The sequence below is a fragment of a genome, unplaced genomic scaffold, assembly GCF_019419815.1.
Source record: "Pyrus x bretschneideri cultivar Hongxiangsu unplaced genomic scaffold, Pyrus_bretschneideri_v1 Contig10, whole genome shotgun sequence".
Taxonomy (NCBI): Eukaryota; Viridiplantae; Streptophyta; class Magnoliopsida; order Rosales; family Rosaceae; genus Pyrus; species Pyrus x bretschneideri.
The window spans coordinates 9,010,049-9,032,790 of NW_025999391.1; the positions used below are offsets into that span (position 1 = coordinate 9,010,049).

The following is a 22,742-nucleotide window of genomic DNA, read 5'->3' on the forward strand; positions in this document are numbered from 1 at the left end:
CAGAATAATGTGATACCAACACTAGAGAGTTGTGACCTTAACCCGAAGTACAGCATTGAAGTACTCATAGACAAGGCTATGATAAATATTGAAGGAAATAATATTTGGATGCATGACTTGTTAGAAGAGATGGGTAAAGAAATCGTTCGTCAAGAGTCACCAAATGAGCCTGGTGAACGTAGCAGATTATGGTTTCACGAGGATGTTTACCGCGTTTTAACAGAAAAAACGGTAAGTAAAGTATGCTATAGATATTTACCTATTATTATTTTATTTAATTTCACGAGCATCACTTTATGTTACTATTTCTACATCGTACATAACTTGTTTGTTAATAAGACTATTGCGCTTACATACTAGGGAACAAACAAATCAAAGGGATCATGGTAAATTTGGTTGAACCAGATGATGAGATATGCTTGAGTGCTAAAAGCTTCTCAAAGATGAAAAATCTCCAACTTGAATGTTATTTTCAATATGCCTCGTAACCGCTTGTTCCAACTGGGAGAGGGGTTGAAGGTACTTAATTATTTTCATCTGACGGTATCTTCTTACTTTTTTTTATTTTATTTTATATTTTAATTATGGTTTAAGTTTCTTAAATAGATTATCATTTGATCGTATTTTTTCCTCTCTTTTTTTGGCTGATAGAGGTTACAAAATCTAAAATCCATAAATCTGGAGAGCTGCATATTCCTAATAAAAAACCCCAAACTTCTCTGGGATTCCGAACTTAGAAATCTTGAACCTCGAAGGCTGTACAAGTTTGGTTGAGGTTGATCATTCGGTTGGATTCCTTCAAAAGCTCATTCGCTTGAATCTTAAAGGATGTTGTAACCTTACATTATTTCCAAGAAGTATTAACTTGAAATGTCTCGAGAGATAGAAAGAATACTTTCTGTATATTTGTTTTCTTAATGAGAAAGAAATTACAACTGAGTATATATACACTTTGCTAAATAAACTTAGTGACTAATGACCACTAGATTAGCATCTAATAACAGGAATTAGTTACAACCAAATTACAACTGTTAAAACATAAAAATATCTAATGATGAGGTGTCCCTTTACCCTCCCTCAAGCTAAGCGGAGGATCTCTGAGAGAAAGCTTGGACTGCAGTAGCTTGAATCTGGCCTTGGACAGTGCCTTGGTATGAATGTCAGCAATTTGATGATGGGTACTGATATGAAGAACCTGAATCAGATTTGCTAAAACAAGTTCTCTAATGTAATGATAGTCAATTTCCACATGCTTTGTGCGAGCATGGAAGACGGGATTAGAAGCCAGAGAAATGGCAGAAACATTATCACACCAGAGTTTAGGAACTTGCCGAAGAGGAAAAAGGACATCCTGTAAAATTTTACAGATCCAGGTTAACTCTACAGCTGTGTGAGCAAGGGATCTATATTAAGCCTCTGTGGACGATCTAGCAACTGTGTGTTGCTTCTTTGCGCTCCAACTAATCAGATTGGGACCAAGATACACACAATAACCACTGGTTGATCGTCTGTCAAAGGGGCATCCAGCCCAATCAGCATCCGAATAGGCTGTAAGATGTAAGGGACCTTGCTTGAACCACATACCTTGAGTAATAGAACCCTTAAGAAATCTCAAGATTCTTTTTACTGCTTGAAGATGAGGTTCTCTCGATCAATGGAGAAATTGGCACACTTGGTTTACAGCAAAAGAGATATCTGGTCGTGTCCAAGTAAGATACTGAAGTGCACCTACAATGGATATGAACTCCTTGGGATTGGTTAGTAAAGGACCAGTGTGATCCAATTTAACTGATCCAAGAGGAGTAGAACATGGTTTGCAACCATCCATATTTGTTTTAACAAGTAAATCAAGAGCATACTTGCCTTGAGACAAGAATAAGCTAGCTGTGGTTCTGTGAACTTCTAACCCGAGGAAAAAATGAAGAGGACCCAAATCCTTGACAGGAAATAAACTGCTCAATTTGTGAATGAAGGCTTGACAGTGAGAAGCATTTGGACCAGTCACGAGAATGTCATCGACATACACAAGGACTATAACCAGAGAGGGCTGTGTTTGAACAAAAAGAGAGGAATCAGATTGGGAATTTGCAAAACCAAGAGAGCTGAGAGCATGAAAAAGTTTATCATACCAGGCTCTGGGAGCCTGTTTTAAACCATAGAGAGACTTGGTAAGTTTGCAAACAAAGGATGACTGTGTTGGATCAATAAATCCAGGTGGTTGCTACATAAAGACTGCTTCCTTGAGATTGCCATGAAGAAAGGCATTACTGATATCTAATTGATTTAGAAACCAGTTTTGTTGAACAGCAAGTGTGAGCAAAATTCGAATTGTAACTGGCTTGGCAACCGGACTAAATGTCTCCTGAAAATCAACCCATTCTTGCTGATGAAACCCCTTAGCTACAAGACGAGCTTTGTACCTATCAATGGTACCATCAGGTTTTCTCTTAATTCGGAACACCCATTTACACCCGACAATATTCTGATTTGGAGATGAAGGAACTAAAGTCCACGTACCAGTACTTTGCAAGGCTTGAAACTCTTCAAACATTGCTTGTCTCCAATGCTCATATTTGGAAGCTTAAGCATAAGTAGTAGGGACAAAGGTGCTGGTGTCAATAGGATGCTTGGTAGCAGCTAAAATCTTGGGTTTAAAGATCCCAGCCTTGGACCTTGTTAGCATAGGATGTGTGTTTGTAGGAACAATAGGGGGAGAAGAAGCAACAGTGATTGAGGATGGAACAGGGACTGAAGATGCAACAGGAACTGAAGGGGAAACTGGAACTGGAGATGCAGCAGGTACTGGAGATGCAACGGGTACTGGTGATGAAGTAGAAGTATGAGGAGGTGATTGTAGTGAAGACGGAGCTACATTAGATAAGGGAGCAGTGCTATCCAAGATTGATGGGTGAGGCTTATCCCAATAAGGAAAGGGAAGAGTAAATGAGGAAGAAGAGTTGGAGGCAGATCCCAATGAGACAGGGTCATGTGACTGTGATGAGCTTTTGAAAGGAAAATGATCCTCATAAAAAAGAACATGTCTTGATATGTACACCCGATGAGTTTGAATGTCCAAGCACCTGTAACCCTTGTGTTGCAAACTATAGCCGAGAAAGACACATTGGGTACTCTTGCCATCAAGTTTGGAAGAAACATATGGTTTAAGCCAGGGATAACAGCTACAACCAAAAATTTTCAGCTTGGAATAATCTGGAGCCTTTTTGAATAGTAGTTCCCAAGGAGAGGTGACCAGATTTGATAAGGGTAACCGATTAATAAAATACAAGGCTGTGCTGAAAGCTTCTACCCAGTATTTGTGAGGTACACTCGAAGCAACTAGAAGAGTTCGAGCAGTTTCTGTGAGATGTCGATGTTTATGCTCAACACACCCATTTCGCTCGGGAGTGTGTGGACAGCTATATTGATGACAAATACCATGAGTAGCAAGAAAAGAATTAAAAGCAGAACTAGTAAATTCTCCTCCAGAGTCAGATCTGAAAATTTTTATTCGATTTCCAACCAAGTTTTTAACATAAGCCTTGAAACTGACAAATACAGAAAACACTTCAGATTTTGCCTTCAATGGAAACAGCCATGTGTATTTAGTGAACTCATCAACAAAGAGAACATAATACTTGTAACCACTAACAGAGACAACGGGAGCTGGACCCCAAATAGCACAATGAATCAGTTCAAGACTTGCAGAAGCACTACTAGTACTGGAAGAAAAAGGTAATTTGTGATTTTTACCAATGGCACAATCAGTACAAAAGAAGCTAACAGAATTGCTACCACTATGAGCAAGTTGAGCTTTATTTAAAATCTTCCTAAACATTGCAATAGAAGGATGGCCAAGCCGCCTATGCCATGTCGGAAGATAAGCTTTAGTGCTAAGAAAAGCTGATGGTGCAGAAGTGGAGGGAATGCCTTGAAGAGGATAGAAACCTTCATTGACCGGTCCGTGAAAAAGCTCCTCCCCGTAGAGCGATCCTTGATTGTAGAACCATCAGAATCAAGGGTCAATGCACAAAAATTATCTTTTAAAAACTGATAGGCATAGAGAAGATTGAATTTCATCTTGGGAACATGAAGAACATTGTTCAATCGAAATGTAGCAGATGGTGTTTTAATCATAGAAGGACCAGAATGATGAATGGACATACCTTGTCCATCACCAATGTAAACCTTCTCTTCGCCGGAGTAGGGAACAGGAGAATGAAGAGCAGCAATATCATTAGTGATATGAGATGTAGCTCCAGAATCAATGAGCCACGTAGAAGAAGTTTTAGAATTTGTGTGAACACACATAGCAGCCAATTTGGCAGGGGGTATTTTGCCAGCATACGCATGATTCATGCGTTCATAGCAATCAATAGCTTCATGCTCAAGGGAGTGACAGATTTGACAAGAAGTTTTACCCCCAAAATAAGAACCAGAGTTGTTGTTATTATTGCGATTGAAACCACCAGAGTTATAGCGATTTCCACCAGAATTATGTCGAAAAGAACCAGAACCATTTCCAGAGTTATGAAAGTTACCACGAAACTGAGTAAAGTTCTTGGAGTAGTTACCACGATTGTGGCGCTGAGAGACCCCTTTGCCATTGCCATGATTGTTCTGAAACCTGGGAGGAGCATTGAAATGTGCAGCATAGGCTTGAGAAAAAGAAGAGTATGGTGGTGTAGGAAGAAGAGGACCCTGAGAGTGAGCTACAAAGGCCTGAAAAGGTTCTTGAGCTGAAGAGACAGCGTCTTTCTTTTTGCGATTCATGAATAATTCCTTGTTTATTAATAAACCATGCAGTTCATCTAAAGTAGTAGAAGAGATGCGCAACATAATAGAGTCAATAAACGATTCATAGTCATCAGATAAACCATTGAGAGTGACAGCAATAAGATCCTGATCAGAGACTGGAGAACCAGCCGCCATAAGAGCTTCAGAAATACCTTTGATGCGCTGCAGATACTCAGAAATCGAAGAATCACCTTTGTGTATAGCATGGAGACGAGAGCGGAGTTGGTGAATATGAGCAGCAGAGACGCCCCCAAATCGATTTTCAAGATTAAGCCAAAGATCATGAGACGAAGTTACACCGACAGTAAACGGAATGATTTCTTCAGAGAGAGTAGAGTTAAGCCAAATAAGAATGTTTTGATCCTTCTCATACCAAGCTTCATAGGCAGGATTAGGGTTTCCAGTAAGACGACCATTCTGATCAAGAAGATAAGGTGGTGGAGAGAGCTCGGAACCGTCAACAATACCGGTGAGCTTATAACGCCTGAAAATTGGAGCAAATAGAGCCTTCCAAACTAAGCAATTGTCACGCTTCAGCTTCATAGGCACCATACAACTAATATTCTGAATTGTGATTGATGCAATCGACGAATTAGAAAAATTAGGGTTCATCGCAGAGAAATTGGGGGCGACGAATTCAGTCGATGCAGGATTTGGAGGAACAATTTCAGGAGGGGAAGGTGACGATGAGGCCGACGCCATTGTTGAGAAGAAGAAGCTTGAGATCAAGAAGAATGAACCGCAAAGAAAGGAGGATCGAAAGGCGGTGAAGCAGAGAGGCGAATGATACCAAGATAGAAAGAATACTTTCTGTATATTTGTTTTCTTAATGAGAAAGAAATTACAACTGAGTATATATACACTTTGCTAAATAAACTTAGTGACTAATGACCACTAGATTAACATCTAATAACAGGAATTAGTTACAACCAAATTACAGCTGTTAAAACATAAAAATATCTAATGATGAGGTGTCCCTTTATTGAGTCTATATACCTTGGTGATTGTGGCAAGCTTGAGCATTTCCCTGAAATTGCTGGAAAGATGGGATCTTTAACATGGATGGATGTATCTCGCACTGCCATCAAAGAATTGCCTTCGTCAATAGGATATCTCACTGGTCTTCAAACTTTACTTTTACTCGGATGTGAAAACCTTACTACTCTGCCATTCAGTATTTATGAGTTGCAGCATCTAAAGGTTGTTTATTTTCATGGATGCCCAAATCTAGTCACATTTCCAAGTAAGGCGACATTTGAATTATCATCGAGTGCAGAACCTGGTCCTTTGCTGCTTCCAACGAACTCAAACAGTTCACTTGACAACTGTGGCTCTTTATTGCTTCCAAAACTGGAGGAGTTTGATATCAAAGGAGGCAATTTATCAGAAATTAATTTCCTTGGTACTCTTGACAGTGTGTCTACCTTATTCAGACTTGATCTATCAGGAAGTAATTTTGTTACTTTTTCGGTAAGCATTACCACATATATTAGCTTCAGGATACTTGACTTGCATGGCTGCAAAAGGCTTGAGGAAATTCCAGAACTTCCACCAAAAGTAGGGTGGCTGGATGCGAGTGGTTGCGTATCATTGGAAAGGTTTTCGAAATTGTCAAACATAATGGAATCTAAAGAGTTACAGATGATTTCTTGGATTGACTTGTCCAATTGCCGGGGACTGTTTGACAATTTGGCTCGTAATGGGGAAAAGATGAAAAATAGTTCAGTGAATGATCAGGCTTCCGCCTTCTCTGATTTCCTTCTGATGTCTTCTCAACAATCTAAATTCCAGGTCGTATTTCCAGGAAATGAAATTCCAAAGTGGTTCAGCTGTCATAAGGATTTGGAGGAGCTTGGATGATATTGTGAATTTTATTTTGAAATTCCTGAAAATTTCAAATGGGAGAACAAAGGATTGGCTCTCTTTGCTGGTGTTGAAAAACCACAAGATGAACCTTATCCTTACTACAGCAACTTTAAAAGTTCTCCTTACTTTATAGCTGAATTCTACGTCAATGAGAAACGCATTCACACAATTAAGTCTGATTTTGGTTTAACAATATTTGAGTCAGATCATGTTTGGTTGTACCACATTCCATTCTGTGAAATGATGAAGGAGCTTGACGAGTCTACATGTCCACAGCCACCTTCACAGTGTCGAGTTAGTTTTCAACTTCCTTTCAAGTGTTAAAAAGCTTCGGTGCACACCTTGTAATGCCAAAGAATATCTCAACATCTATGGAGGTATTGGTCCACGAAGATACTGCTAAAAGAGAAATGATTGGTGAAGAGATTGGTTCTCCGGTGGTAGTGATGAAAGAATCAGATGATGATGATGATAATGTAGGCAATGAAGAGTTGGAAGATGACTGCTTCAGCTGTGGAGATGAGGAGGAAGACTTGAAAGGCATTTTTGAAAATTCTCTTGTGACTTTTTGATTGCAAGTCGACATCAGGTATACTTTAACTTTATTAGTCATCCCGTGTGCTTTAGGAAAATATAAAGTTATATATATATATATATGTATGTATGTATGTATGTATGTATGTATGTATGTATGTATATGTTTCATATATATACATATATATATGTATTTATGTACTATATATGTATGTTTCATATGACACACTCCGACCGAAATCAAGGCGTGCTGGCCGTCATGTGAGGGTGACGTAGCCATGTGCACAGTGTGGAAGCAATAATAATTATAGAAATGTGAATAAATAAAAAAAACCAAACTACTAGCAGTACTAGCTAAGAACAAGTGTAAGATTAAGTGTGATAAACACAATCAGAGCATAAGTGGCCTAAGTCAGTCCAGCAGGATGAAAACTAATTATACAACACCCAAAGGTGATCCTACATTTGTGTTGTTCTGTCAGAACCACCGTCAAGATCCTCATGAGCCACCAAAGCACTTCTACCTAAAACCTGGAGGGGCGCAAAACAGAAAGTGTGAGTGGGCAAAAACAAAACTTTTCAAAATCATTTCATTTCTCAAAAGTTCTAACCCCTCGCCATAAAACCTGTATAATTTCCTAGAAAATAGAATATATATATATATATATATATATATATATATATATATATATATCTAAACCACAACCATGCTCAGAATAACAACATTCACAAATATGCCATATCGAATATCTCAGCATAAAATATAAGTAAGCCAGGTGATATAAGTCAATGCAAATGATATGTCAGCCGGAGTCACCTAACGTGACCTGTACAGCTGAATCTAAAGCTTAAATCCACATCTCAACAACTATCCTTGCACACGAGTCGGAACCACCTAAAGTGGTCTGTACGACAGGACTGGGTGTAAATAAATATGCTCAAGTACTACGATCACGTGAAGAATGTGCGAATAATTGCGGGTCACCTATGAGTCATAACCACCTAACGTGGTCTGTACGATATGACTGTGCACCTAACTTGGATCCAAGGTGAGCGTATGGTGTGGGAGGTGAACATCACGTGAAGGACTGTGCCCTAACTCTGGGCGGGAGCACTAACATCGGGGTGCAGGTTTATGAGCTCTCAACCCATCTCACATAATCAACAATTCACAACCATAATCTATAAACTTACCTGGCACTTACTTGTGTGTCTGCAACACCAATCATAAATATGTGCAACGACTAATGCATAAATAAAATAGGTAGATACTTTGCATGGCATTTCAAAACATATAATCATTCAATTTCATTTTTTGGGAAAAAATCTCAAGTATATAGGTATATACAGAAAACCAAAAGCCCACTCACTCATATGTGGGAGGGTCGTAGCCCCCGAGCCTCAAGTGACTGTGCTCGTCCTCAGGATAGGTCTCACCTATATGCGAAACAACTATACAAACGTTAATTTAATGCACAACCAAAACTAGGTAATAACTTCGCATACAATACTCAAATGGGGTGTTTGAATATACCAACGTGATCTAGTCAACTACACGAACATCCCCATATTTTTAGAAAAATTTTCTAACCACTCACACGTCGGCCAAGGAACGGCCAGACACGCCAGCCACGCTTTGGCACGTGCCTGGCACACATACGGAAACCCTAATGGTGTTAGGGAATATTTTGTCCAAAAATGGAATATACCGTTATATATACCTAACGCCGTTAGTATATTCCGTCAAAGTTGACTGAATATTCTTCGTTTTCTCCGGTGATCCTCGCCGAAGCTGCCGCCGGCCGCCGTCTGCGTCGCTGAAAACTGGAAAAACTTCTAATCGTTATATCTTCTTCGTTTCTAAACCAAAATCCATGAAATTTGTACCAAAATGAAGCTTACGACGAGTAGAACAAAACATTACCACTTTTGGGACTTAAATCCAAACAAAACTCGCCGGAAAAACCTTTGATATTCCGACCAAACCTGTAACTCACTAAACCTGGGCTTCCCGACGTCCAAATCACTTCAAAATTACTCCCCGAGCTTCGTGAAGACGTTCTAAAGCTCCCTAGAAGCTTAAAAGCTTCTAAAAAGTTCGCGATCAAGATTGCATGAACAATGCACCAAAATGGGGTTCTTGGTTTCTCGGGAAAATGAAGTCCTCACGTCCTAAAATTGGTATAGATGAGATCATATAGTTACAAGGAAGGTGATGATGGTGTCCACAAGCTTGATCCGTAAATGGAAAGCTAGATTAGGAGTTGTCCGAACAGGTTGTACGGACGGATGAAAACGATCGAGAGGGAGAGAGAGAAAAAAGGGTCAACGAGATTGTTTGGGTGTGTGTGTGTGGTCCTAGTTGGCAACAAAACAACCAACCAAAACAAAAGCTTAAGTCCTTTAGTTCTAATTGGGTCCAAACAAGTTGGACTAAACTTATTTGGTCCACAACGAAAGTAAAACCACACGACACTACACAACGTCCAAGGGTAAAATCGTCATTCCATGCCATCATTAAAAATATTTCGGGACGGGCTGTCACATCATATATATATATATATATGTACGTTTCATTTATATAAATATACATATATATATAAATATACATATACATATACATATACATACATATATATATATATATGTTTCATTTGCAAACTTCTATAGTTTGATTTAAGTGGTTCTTGTATATGATTCACAGTAGGCAGTATAAAGTTATATTTCCCAACTAATTATATTTCATCATTTACAGCTTCAAGCTGTTTCATCTTGCTAATCTTTGAACATTTTTTGGAAGTGGAATCTCCCTCGATTTGTGATCACATGGTATTCTGGTGTGTGCTATTCCTGGTGGCTTCCCAGTGTCTTTCTTGTTGTTCAGGCTCCTGCTTTTGCTGGTTTGGTGGGTTGCTTTGGTTGGGAAGCCCTATTGATTCATGATTGTTCTCCCTTTGTGCATTGCTGTTGTTGTTTATGTTTGGTTGTTTTTCATGGTTACTCTTTTTCAGTGGTGCAACCCGATGGACATCAGATTTTTACTTTACTGATTTGTGTTGTCTTCAACAGCATTGCCACTTGTTTTTGTTTTGTTTTGTTTGTTTGTCCTTTTTTTTTTTTTAATTTTTTTTTATTTAACAAACGATATTATCTACTCTAAGAGCATTTTCAATGTAGTAAGGCCCCTTGAGCTATAGGCAACACAATCCCCTTAGTTAACAGTAATTGCCTATAGTGAACGGTAACTGCTCAAGTGTATTTACACCCCTGAATAGCCTAGACAATTCGTATTACAAAAAAAATATAAGAACATGGTTATGTATTAATATTTTTATTGTATTTTTAATTTTTGCTAATGTCATTGTGACGTCATCATTGTATAACATAAGGTAGGCGCTAGGCCTGTCGATTTTTGCCTAGGAGAGAAATTGGGATCCCCCGAAGCCTAGTGAACTTGATACACTGAGGCCCTTTTTTGGGCGGTTGCTGGGGGGGGGGGGGAGAGGAGGGAGCATGAGGGGATTAACCCACAATGGAACTGCTCTAAGGGTGAAGGGGTAAGTTTAGCCTCACAATGGGTTAGCAATAATGTGGTTCAAATTCGCTTTTGCTAATAATCGAATCTAAGATCTCTCACTTACAAGTGAAGAGGAATACCACTACACCGCAGTACTAAATGGTGCATTACTGCTTTGAGTACATTTATGTGTTTGAAATCAACTGTAGCTAGAATGTTAGTGGCAATCGCTAATTGCTTAACTGCATGTTCACTATTGTGTATTGCAACCAGTATCTTGTTAAAAGCTAGGTAGATGGATGTCATTTGGTCTCAACAAGCTTACGAGGCTTATGGGTTGTTTGATATAATCATTTCGTTTTCAAATTTTAATTCTTGTTTTTACTTTTTTTTTTTAACTAAAAACTTATTTGGTAACTGTTTTGAAAAATATGAAAACAAAAAACAAAAAATTGAAAGCTACGTTATGAGTTTTCAAAATTTGGCTTGATTTTGGGGCCATTTGATAACCATTTTTTTTTCTTTTAGAATTTGAAAAACTAACAACTTGCTTGGTAACTGTTTTATGTTTTCATGAAAGAACAACAAAAAAATTGTGAACCAAAAGCTAAAAGTGTTGGAGGCCTAAATTTAATTGAAAAGGAGAGAGAGTGGTGTGGTCAAAAAGAGAGAAAAGAGAGGTGGAAAATTATGTGTGTGTTATTTCCTCTTGCTCTGTGTTTTCATTTATTGTAGACATAATGGGCTTACTTACCCTACAAGTAAGAAAACCTAGGATCTTCCAGATTACATTATTGCATAGGAATCCTAAACACAATCTATTAGGATTTACACAATCACTTGTGTGCTATAATTTTAACTACAACACTCCCCCTTGAGCGTGTAAAATACTAAAGTAAATGACATATCAAATCTTCAGGGATGATGTAGAAGCAGTTGATGTTATCTCGTCTAGTCGGCACAAAGCGAATGCGAACCTCAAACATGGAAAATGCATATAAAAGTTAACCTCACAAAACCTTACTATGGTAAAATCCAAGGTGCAACAAAAAACCCATAGTCTAAAGAGAAAAGTGAGTCAATGAAACAAGTCAAAACTAACATCGTTGGGATGTAAGAAAACGCACACAAGGATATGACAAACCCAGGGTAAGTGCCTTGATAGGAGCATATTTATGCGACTTAGTTAGCTTGTTTTCTTGCATTTATATAGTTAGTTTCTATTTATTATAGTGATTTAAGCTATTTTCGTGTGTTTGTAGGTTTAAATGGCAAAAGAGGCAAGAAAGTGCATTTTGGTGCATTTTAGTGCAATTTTGGGCTGGAATGGATATCTTGCATATAGGGCAAGGTGGATGGACGAATTTGAAGTCAAAAGAGGCTAAGAACATGCTACAAATGAGAAACAAATTCAAGACAAAGAAGATAAGGAAAGAGCAAGAAACATGGAACATTATCCAAATTACCTTATCTTATCCAAACCTTATCCAACCTTATCTTGTCTTATCCTATCCTAATCTTTTGCTACCTTAATTCCTACTGCAAGGAGGACATCCAACTGACATTAGAACACCTAAATATCAGGTTTTTAGAGGCCCTATCCTTCTCCTACATTGGTGCCGCACTTTTCATCCCTTTCCTTCTAGAAATCTGCCATAATACCCTTTCTAGAAGGCCTATTCCCTACTGCAGGTTTTGAATCCTTTTCCCCCTTGATCTCTGTCATGTAACCCTAACCTTTTTCCCCAAGGATTGTGCAATCCTTTTCCCTTCAGAAATTGTGTGAACCCTAGCCTATAAATACCCCATCTCTCATCATAATTCCAGCACCACATCCTATACATTCACACCATAATTTGCACCACACACAAGAGCCATAAACTCAGAAAATCCCCATTGTGCCACAACTGTGCAAGGAAGGAGAAGAAGAAGCCACTTGGAGCTGTGCTTGCCATTCAAGACGTTGGATTGTTGGAGTGTTTCTAGGTGTATTTTATCTTAGTTTTCAATGTTTAAATTTAATTGTCTTTGTTTAATTGCGAACATGAGGAACTAATTTCTTTTTAGCTAGAGGTGGATTCAAGGCTATGACCATATATGTGATATGAGTTGATTTCCTCCAGTTATTGTTTCGTAAAACATGAATGCGATTTACTTATCTGTTTGAGTGATAACTTATTCTAGTATGTTGATTAAGGATGCATACTTAGTTTGCATGCATGAATTTGATGCTAGAATATAAGGAAATTTCACCTAATCGTTATGAACTTATATTTATAAGTAATGGATGTTGCTAGTCATAATCGTGTTAAGTAAATCCATGGCAGAAGTATCATGCAATTCATAGTTACGAATGTCATGTCAATGCTTATGATTTTCACAAAGCTTAATGATCTTTCATTGTATCTCTATTATGTTATTCATGTAGAGAACTATTAAAGAATAATTTGGTTACCGATGCGTTGTCCATCCAATTCAATGAAATTAGGAAAATCTGAGAGTTCATTTGCGCAGTTCACCGTTAATTTGGGGCACTGTCATTCATGGTTTATATGAATAATAACTGGAAATCAATTTGTATGCATATGTGTCATGTGTGGAGATGAACCTTCTAGCTAGCCATTCACCCATATTTCACCCAATTTCGTCCAAAGTTGTTTAAGAGTCTTTAATCTACTTGTTTTTACTTTAAATTCAAAAAAAACCCAATCCCCTTTACTTTGTTGCGTCAAATTAGTTAGAATCTATCCAAACTTGTGTTTTTAAGTGTTTTAAGTCAAGTTAAAAGTAATTTTTGTCCAAATCACTCTTTAGTTGCTGTTTTGAGTGTATTTAATTGTTTTGTGCTGTTTTGAATTCTTTAAGTCTAGTTAAATGTTTTCAAGCCTAGTTTTCTGTTTTTAAGTTTAGTTTTGTATTTTTAAGTCAGTTTAGAGTAGATTAGCAATCCCTCCTAATCCCTGGCCTGGAACGATCCTTACTTACAACTTTACTACAATTGTCAATAAGAGGGTTTAATTTGTGTATTAGAATATACCACATCATGCCTTATGAAAACCTTGACAGGCAACAAAAACTGAAACCTTGATTGTTGGTAAAAGAGAACATTAAGGTAAAATGAGTATACTTTAGGATATTCTCCTGAGTTTGACAAATCCCAAATGAGAACTTCAAACATTGCAAATCAGACAATTTATGCATACCAACTCCTTGAACAAACTTTTGAAAAGTAGACTTTGGCAGTGATTGTGTGAAGAGGTCAACAAGGTTGCATTGGGATTGGATCTGCTTCACTTAAATCATCTGATGCACTTGCTACTAATGTAAGATAAATAATTTCGGCGCAATATGTTTTTTGTCATCTCCTTTACTGTATCCTTTATTGATTTGGTCATTACAAGTAGTGTTATCTTTATAAATCGTTGTTAGGATATCAACGACGGAAGAAAGTTTGCAAATGCTTTGAATATGCTCAATAACTACTTTGATCCAAAAGCATTCACTTGTAACTTCCTGAAAGGCAATAATTTTAGGATCGTTCGAAAAAGTCTTAACTAAGTTCTGTTTGTTTGAACTCCACGATATTGCGGTGTCTGTAACGGTAAAGAAATAACCCATTTGACTATGTGCCTTGTGTGGGTCAGATAAATAACCTATTTTAGCATAACCAACAAGGCAAAATATCATTTTAAAGACCAAAGTGGTATGATTTAGTCTGCAATTCATAAAGATAGAATAAGCCTAAATCTAATATTATCTTTAAGGTAACAAAGGATTTCTTAATCCCATTCCAGTGTTGGCTTATTGGTGCGTTGTTGTATCTTACCAAATAATTAACGGTGAATTGCATTAAGTTTTGTACAATAAAGCATCAATCATGTCACATCCCGGCCCAGGGCCCCAACCACATCCCAGGCCGGGATGTGACATTTGGTATTAGAGCCTAACCCTGGCCGTGGTGTGCCGACAAGGACGTCGGGCCCCTAAGGGGGGTGGATTGTGACATCCCACATCACCCAGGGGAGTGATCCGTATATGTATATTCCCATCCCTACCTTGCACAAGGCCTTTTGGGAGCTCACTGGCTTCGGGCTCCATGGGAACTCTAAAGTTAAGCGAGTAAGGTGCGAGAGCATTCCCAGGATGGGTGACCCACTGGGAAGTTCTCATGTGAGTTCCCAGAAACAAAACTGTGAGGGCGTGGTCGGGGCCCAAAGAGGACAATTTCGTGTTACGGCGGTGGAGACGGGCCCGGGAAGTGGTCCCCCCCGGGGCAGGGATGTGACAAGTCATATATGGAGCTTCAAACTCCAAACCCTCTTCCTTATCTTATTTATGATGGAAAATGTCTCGTTTTGCATCCAGCATTTAAACGACAATATGAGTGCTTGAAGGCTTTGCATATCCTGATTAAAACGACCCAACACCTTTTAGGTGTAGTTCTAATACTGTACCAAATTACCATTAGAATGATGCTTGATCTCAAGGCCAAGACACTCGATTATTTCCAAGATCTTTCATCTCAAATTTTAACTTTAGGTGATAGGACTGCTTGTACCATACAAGTTTATCCTTGACCTTTTTTAGAGCGTATCCCGTGATGCCGCTAAAAATGCTCTTATCAGGGTGATTCCTCCCATTGAGAAGAGAAGGCAGGAGCACCTTGTCTTGTTTTTGGAGGTTCAATGGTCGGCTTCAATCGGATAGATGCGTTGGGGCAAGAAGCATAATAGTTTACTGAACAACTACTTAGATCTTGATTGATTTGGATGCAATGAAAATTTTTCATTACTAAAAAAAAAGGTCATCCCATGAGTACACATGACTCCACTACTTGTATAAAGCATACATCTTTGCACAGGGTGTAGGTCAAAACTTTTTATAAGAAAAGTAAAAAGATGGAATACGAGGACCAATTATTCGATCTAGAGATCCTAGCAAGGTTGTCAAAGAAATCACTAAACCCATAAATGTTTTTCTCAAGCTCTTCGATAATCCCAATAAGATTCATGTCATTAACATAAACTGCTACTATCACAGGTCTGAAATGTGACTTTTTTATTGATGCGAAACGAATGTGACACACAAATTAAACCCTATTTGTGACAATTGTAGTAATGATATAAGTAGGGATCGTTCTAACCGGGGATTAACTAGGGGTGCTAATCTAATAAAAATTGACTCAAAGATGTAAAAATATGTTTTAAAACACTTTAAATAGACTCACAAGACTCTTACTAACTTATATGACTCAAAACAAACTTTAAAGACTCAAAACAACCAAAAACAACCAAAAAGACTCAATTTAGACTCTAGGACTTAATTTGGATGGAAATACACTTGGTTTTGACTCTAAAGACTCAAAAGGACTCTTTTGGACAGATTTGGAACAAATAAGAAGGGGGGTTTTGATTTTGGACGAATCTAAAAGAAAACAAGTGACTTAAAACTTTAAAATAAATTGTAAGACAAATTGTGATAGAATTGAATGGATGGGAAGCTAGCTAAGGGGTTCATCTCCACACATGTTATACTTGCATATAAAACGATTTCCAATTGCTTTTCAATAAACCATGATTCTCAACGCCCCAGATTAACCGTGAATTGCACTAGTTAACCCTCAGATTTTCCTAACGTTATTGAATTGGATGATTGCATACGACAACCCAAAACATTCCCCACAAGTCCCCTACATGATTGCATAATAGAGATACAAGCAAGAATCATTAAGTTCTTTAAAAACCATAAGCATTGACAAAGCACTTGTTATTATGATTGCATAAAACTTATGCCAAGAATTTACTTAACGCGATTGAGATCATCAACCTTTACTACTTGTGAATATAATTCCATAACGATTAGGTGAAATTTCCTTATATCCTAGCATCCAATTTATGCATGATAATTAAGCGTGCACTCTCAACCAACATACACAAATCAATGTAATTCACATAGATAAGTAAATTGAATTCACAACTTATGAAACGCAATTAGAAGTAATCAAATCATATCGCAAGCATAAACATGTATTTCGAATCCCCCCCTAGCCAAGGAGGGGTTTAGTTCCTCATACGTACAAGACAAAGATAAGTAAATTTAACCATTGAAATCAAGGAGAGGAAACACCTAAAAATTTCAACAACTCAAACTTGAATTGTATGAACGTTTAGGCCTCTTCTCCTCCTCTTTGTTGTGGCACAAGGTCTAAGGAAAGGTTTAGGGCCTTAGGTGTATGGAGGAATGGATGTGTGATGGTAGGGTAGTGTAATGGTGAAGGAAGGTTTGTATATATGCTGGAATGTGGAATGAAGGCACGGCAAGGATGGGAGAAGATTGAATTTCTGGAATGGTGGGTGAATGTATGGCAAGGCCCCCTTTGGTGTGAAGTGTGTATGGTTTTTATAGGGAGAGAATGGATGGGAGAGCATGTGAATGACAGCTAGGAGGGAATGATTAAAGAGGGAATGCATGTGGAAATGTGGCTGATTGTTTTATGAAGGGGGAAAGCTGGAAATGGGATGAGAGTGCACGGCAATGATGGGATGGTGCTGGAATTGGTGATGAATGTGGCTGCAATATGAAATGGGAAAGCATGTGGGTGAATTATAGAATGGGAAAGCATGTAAGTGACAGCTAGGGTGATTGGTGGCTGCAATGATGAAGTGGGAAAGCTGGAAATGCAAGGGGAATGCACGGCAAGGTGTGGAGAAAGGGGTGAATGGCTGAATGATTAAGAGTGCATGTGGGTGATGAATGAATAATGTCATGGTGGCTGAAATAATGGGAGTTAATGAATGGAAAAACAGCTAGGGAGTGAATGATTAAAGGGTGCATGAATGGAATGATTAAAGAGTGAATGAATGGGAGAGCATGTGGTTGAATGATGAAGTGGGAAAGCTGGAAATGCAAGGGAATGTGCACGGCAAGACTGTGTATGAATGGGCTAGGCCCTTTGTTTTATGTCCTAAAGTGCATACAAGGCCTTCAATTTTGTCCAACACTTTGGCTCCAAGCATAAGCTATCCATCCTTAGCCCAAAAGTGCTCCAAAAGGCTCCAAAATGCACTTCTTTGCTCCTTTAGCCCTTAGAACCTGAAAACATACGAAAATAACTTAAAAGACTTAAAGAACTAAGAAATAACAACGTAAATGCACAAGAACAAGCCAACTAAGTTGCCTAAATATGCTCCTATCATTTATAAACACACAAAGATATATTTTGTAATTCACATCTCCTTGACCAATCCGATACCTACTCAAACGGTTATACCACATTTGCCTAGATTGTTTCAATTCGTAGAGTGAATGCCTCAATCTAATCAAGAGGGTGTTATGTGGTTTGGAACTATTTCTCAAGGTTGCCTCTACCTATAACGTAGCAGATCCACTAATGAAGCCAATGTCTCAAGTCTAACTTGACTGCCATATGAAAAAGATTGGTATTAGATATAAGGACTGTGGCTTTGAGTGCAAGTAGAACATTGTTGGAAGTATGCCTATAAAGCCACTCATTGATGTAATAGCTTTTGGAATACTCATTATGTTAAACTCTTATTTGTTTAATGAAAGGCAAAACTTACTTTTAATCACTGTTTATTGTATCATGTGTCTAACTAATAAGGGAATCCAAGGAATGCAGACAAATACATAGGTGCTCAAAAGGGTAATCGAGTACACTAAACTATGATCAAAAGAGAGTTCAAACATATATGCCATGTAAAAACTCATAAGTTGCAATAAGCAAAGTAAACTTTGACCTGAGGCATCATAATTGTGTAATGGTTAGGTCCTTTGACTATGTCAAGACATTCCATTGAGAGTGTCCAAGGCATTTTTGGGTATCCAGTCATGTAGGCATGTGAATGCACAACAAGGAATCTTTAACCTTCCATGGTGGAAGGAGAATACTCTTAGATATGATTCAAGAGTCTTTTGCAAAAGCATATGAATATGACTTATGAAGAATGTTCCAAATCATATTCAATTGAATCACAGATAGAAGTATCACATTGGATAGTAGACATGAAACAAACTATTACATAAACAATGTGATCAAGACTATGGTATTAGAGAATGGACCGTATTGCATTGTAGTTGTAACTAGATTGGTTCTCCAACCACTTCTACTTAGCTTGGGTAACTGAGAGGAATTTTTACCACTTGCAAAAGTAGAGATAAAAACACTTAAAAATACTTGCAAGAGAACAAGGTTGTCGTAGTATAGCAGCTCAAGCAAGGTCATTTTCTGCAGGGATTGAATGACTAATTTATGTAAATATCAAATCTTAATTAATTATTTGAAAACAAAGATTGGAAGAGGTTGGTTTTGGATTTAAAAATAATGAAAACGAATTTAATTAAAAAGGTTAAAGACATTAGCAAAGTAAAGAAAACAAAAGAAAACGTTTTGAAAACCAAATTGTAAAAGCCTAGGGTTTCGCCGTCCCCTTAACAGTCCTATGTAGATATACCAATTACTTACGAATTACACATGCAACTCTGAAGGTTAGGTTTTCCTTATGCATATTCTACTTGTGGCATTCAAGCTAGAACGTATATCAAACTTGCAATCTGTTTGTGGCATTCAAATCAAATATAAACATGCATGACTCATTATGCTTTGTGAAAACCCTTTGAAAAACCATGCAACCCTTATGACGTGACATTCGCCCTAGGTGAACTTACAACTATCAATCACAAGAAGCAATACTCAATTCCTCGGTGGCATTCCAACTGAATTGCATCCGATTACTTATCTAAACATCCTAATGGTAGCTAAGCATTGAGATATAGAGACAATTTAAAGCACAGTGATTAATAATTCAAAGTATGCATGTATAATCATAAGCAATTAAATAAAAACTACATATTCATGCTAAGGCTCAAGGCATCGCCCTAGCAAATGAAAATTAGCTACGAACAACCATAAAACAAAATATTATTAAAAATATGGATAGAAAACACCTTGAAAATACAAAGTGTCAAAGCCTAGCTAAATTCTCCACGTACGTTCTCCCCTATGTTGCGTAGAGAACCCTAATGGCTAACAAGCCTTATTTATACTACTCTAATTAAAATCCTCCTAGTAAAAGGTCTTAGAATAAAACTAGGAAACATAATTAAATGATAAAACAGAAAATAAAAGGTTTCGTATTTGAAGTAGAATTCGGAGTTCTCAGAAAATCACACTTTTGACCGATCAAATCAACTCCGATTTGGTCCCAAAAGGTCTTTTTTGAAATCTAAAGACGTCTCCTACAAATCCTCAGAAGGAATCTTCCTCAAAATACGTCATCTTGACCTCCAAAATACCCAAAACGTCCAAAACGTCAATCTGGGAAAGCTGCGCGCTGGGCCTTTATTTCATCACCAGGGTCAAACGGCTTGGTAGAAAAATCTGAAATTTTGACACAATCATGTTGAAAGGCACACAAACATCCTCCCATTAGAATTACTCCAAAATTCATCATTTTGATCACTTTTTGCTCCAGAGGAAGTCTAATGTCCTGCATTGAAAATATATAACAAAGTATCAAAATTCTACCAAAATAATTAATAAATTAATACTAAGATTAGAGTAAAATAAATAGTATAATATGGACTCATCAGTAGCCATGAGATGCTGCTAGTTATCACTCATGGTTCGTGGAAACTCTGAAGATTAGCAAACACTGATCTTTATAAAAGAGAGAATTGGTGTGCGGTTTCAATTCACAATTGATAGTTAAGAGTAACAGTCGCCCATAACCTTGTTAATTGGAACCAAATGGATCATGCGCCGAGTAAGGATGAAAATGAAGAAATGTAAATAAGATGGATAAACAATAAATAGTTTAATTGGGAATGTCCATTCACTAGCAAATATCCAAGAAGCAAGGAGGCGACTTGAAGGCCCTCCACTTGAGTAAATCCCTTGTAAACAAGGATGAGCTTTAAGGGTAATGAAACTCAAACTCTCTCTTTTCTTTAATTTGTTAAAGTGTCTTATGGTTCACCATTTACTAAGCTTTGAAAGTCATGGTTTTTAGAATTGTTTTGAATCCATGTCTACTTTAAAGTGTTATGTATATGCTTATGTGTTCAATGTTCCTGTATGTTCTTAGTTAGGAAATTTTTTTTTCCTTCATTCTAATCAAAGTTCTTAGAAGTGACAGAGGAGTACACATGAATGATGACCATTGGATGTTGGTTGATGTCCATCTTGTATATCACACGATCACGATCTATGATTCACATTTGTCAAGGTCGGGGTGGGAAAAAATGAAGAAACAACTTGCTCATATGTGTTTCGTAATACCCCAACTTCTAAAGGTGATGGGATTCCAGGCTGTGCGAAGTGATTTGAAGCTAATCTCGAAAGCGATGGATAAAGCGTATGACATTCAGACGAGAACTAATTGCAGCCAACAAAACAATGGGTATGTTCCTTTCGTACTTATCTCTAACGTAACTGTAAATGTCTTAAATACCTAGTGTGTTGTAACCTGGAGTTGTTCTTTTCTAGTAGGGCAGATTGTGGAGTTTTCTTACTCAAATTTGTCAACTACCTATCATTGGGCTTGGACATTGACCACCTTAGAACATGGCTTTTTTTAGACTCAAGTTTGCCATCAAGTTTATCAGAGGTTGTGCATTTGTGTGAAGGATTATGTGGACACCGTTTATTTCAGTAGTTTTCTTGTGATAACCAAACAATTGGGTTACCATTCAAATTGTAATTTGAGTACTTAGTATGTAATTGTAATTTTAGTACACTTTCCCATTGCATTGTTTCAATATTCATTATGTATTCTTAATTTTATTACTTAGCTATTAAGGGCCTTTTGTTGCCATTGGTTATACTTAGCGTGTTAGTGTAATTTTTAGTACACTTTGTAATTACATGGTTTCAGTATTGAGTATCTAATCTTTACTTTATTACTTAGCAATCAAGGGCCTTGTGCTATATTGGTACTTATAAGGCTTCCTAGTGCAGCAATTTGTGTGCATGTCTTGTTGATGGCATGTGCATAACATGCACATGACTTGACCATGAAATGTCCTAAAAAAGCAACTTTGGAAACAATAGCGGAGTTCCATTAATGTATGTAGATAATATTGAACTAATTAAACATTAAGGTCCTTCTTATGACAAACCACACGTGGAATGTCAAAATATAACAAATTTGAAGGACCCACAAAAGAGCTCAAATTATCCATGGCAAGTAGCCCCAACGGCAAGTACCTTGTAGTAGTCAACGGTCGCCCACTTCCCGTTCACATCCACTTTCATGCATAGCGGTGAAATATCTCAAACCCCTCACTGAGTCCTGACAGAAAGCCTTGTTTGTATTGCTCGCCCAACGAGTGATTGTGCACTTCGGATGACATGAACTTCTTGATCTCTTTTGCCATTAACATCTCCATGAGTCGACGAGCCCTTTTCAATTTTCTCTTTAAGGATCCGATGTTCTTCGCATGATCTTCCTCATGCTTAGTAATCCTCCTACAATTGTTTCGAGCTCATATGGCTCAAACGAACCTGTGTCTTCCGTCCGGAAGAAGGTGGGAGGTGAGCATCAGTGGGAACCTACGATGCATGGACACGGGGAAAAGCCAGCGTATCCCATATCTGACATGCAGGGATACGGATACGCATAGGATACGCATGGATACGGGCTTGATACGTATCCGAACGAATGGATACGTTGTTTATTGATGAGATACGCGTATCATACTTTTCGGATACGTTTCAAACTAAATCAAAGGATAATCAGAGAAAAAAGAATCCAATAAATCCTCACAGAATCATGATTGATTCAAATTAGCTAAACTGAAACAATTGTTTGACTAAAAACCAAAATGATTTCGAACCTCATAAATCAGACTTGTCGTCTGCAACTGCTCCGTCCGTCCGTCGTCTCTATCGTCTCCGTCTGCAACTGCTCCGTCATCTCCATCGTCTCCATCTACAACTGCTGGTGAGAGCTTTCGACTTCGTTTTCACGTTGTTAATTTTGAAGCTCAATCTGATTCCCAGAACCCATATCTG

At 37.8% G+C, this 22,742-nt stretch overlaps 1 protein-coding gene across 1 annotated transcript; it reads left to right on the forward strand.

The window, feature by feature from the left end:
- Window positions 1–5,760: 5,760 nt before the first annotated feature.
- LOC125480586 (disease resistance protein RPV1-like) lies at window positions 5,761–6,654 on the forward strand. The gene has a single exon (XM_048591586.1). It carries the CDS (start codon window positions 5,761–5,763, stop codon window positions 6,652–6,654), a length of 894 nt encoding a protein of 297 aa, XP_048447543.1.
- The last annotated feature ends 16,088 nt before the right edge of the window (window positions 6,655–22,742 follow it).

What these genes read in the sequence shown, in the direction of transcription:
- LOC125480586 (XM_048591586.1), top strand. Translation starts at nt 5,761, where the DNA reads ATGAGGTGTCCCTTTATTGAGTCTATATACCTTGGTGATTGTGGCAAG.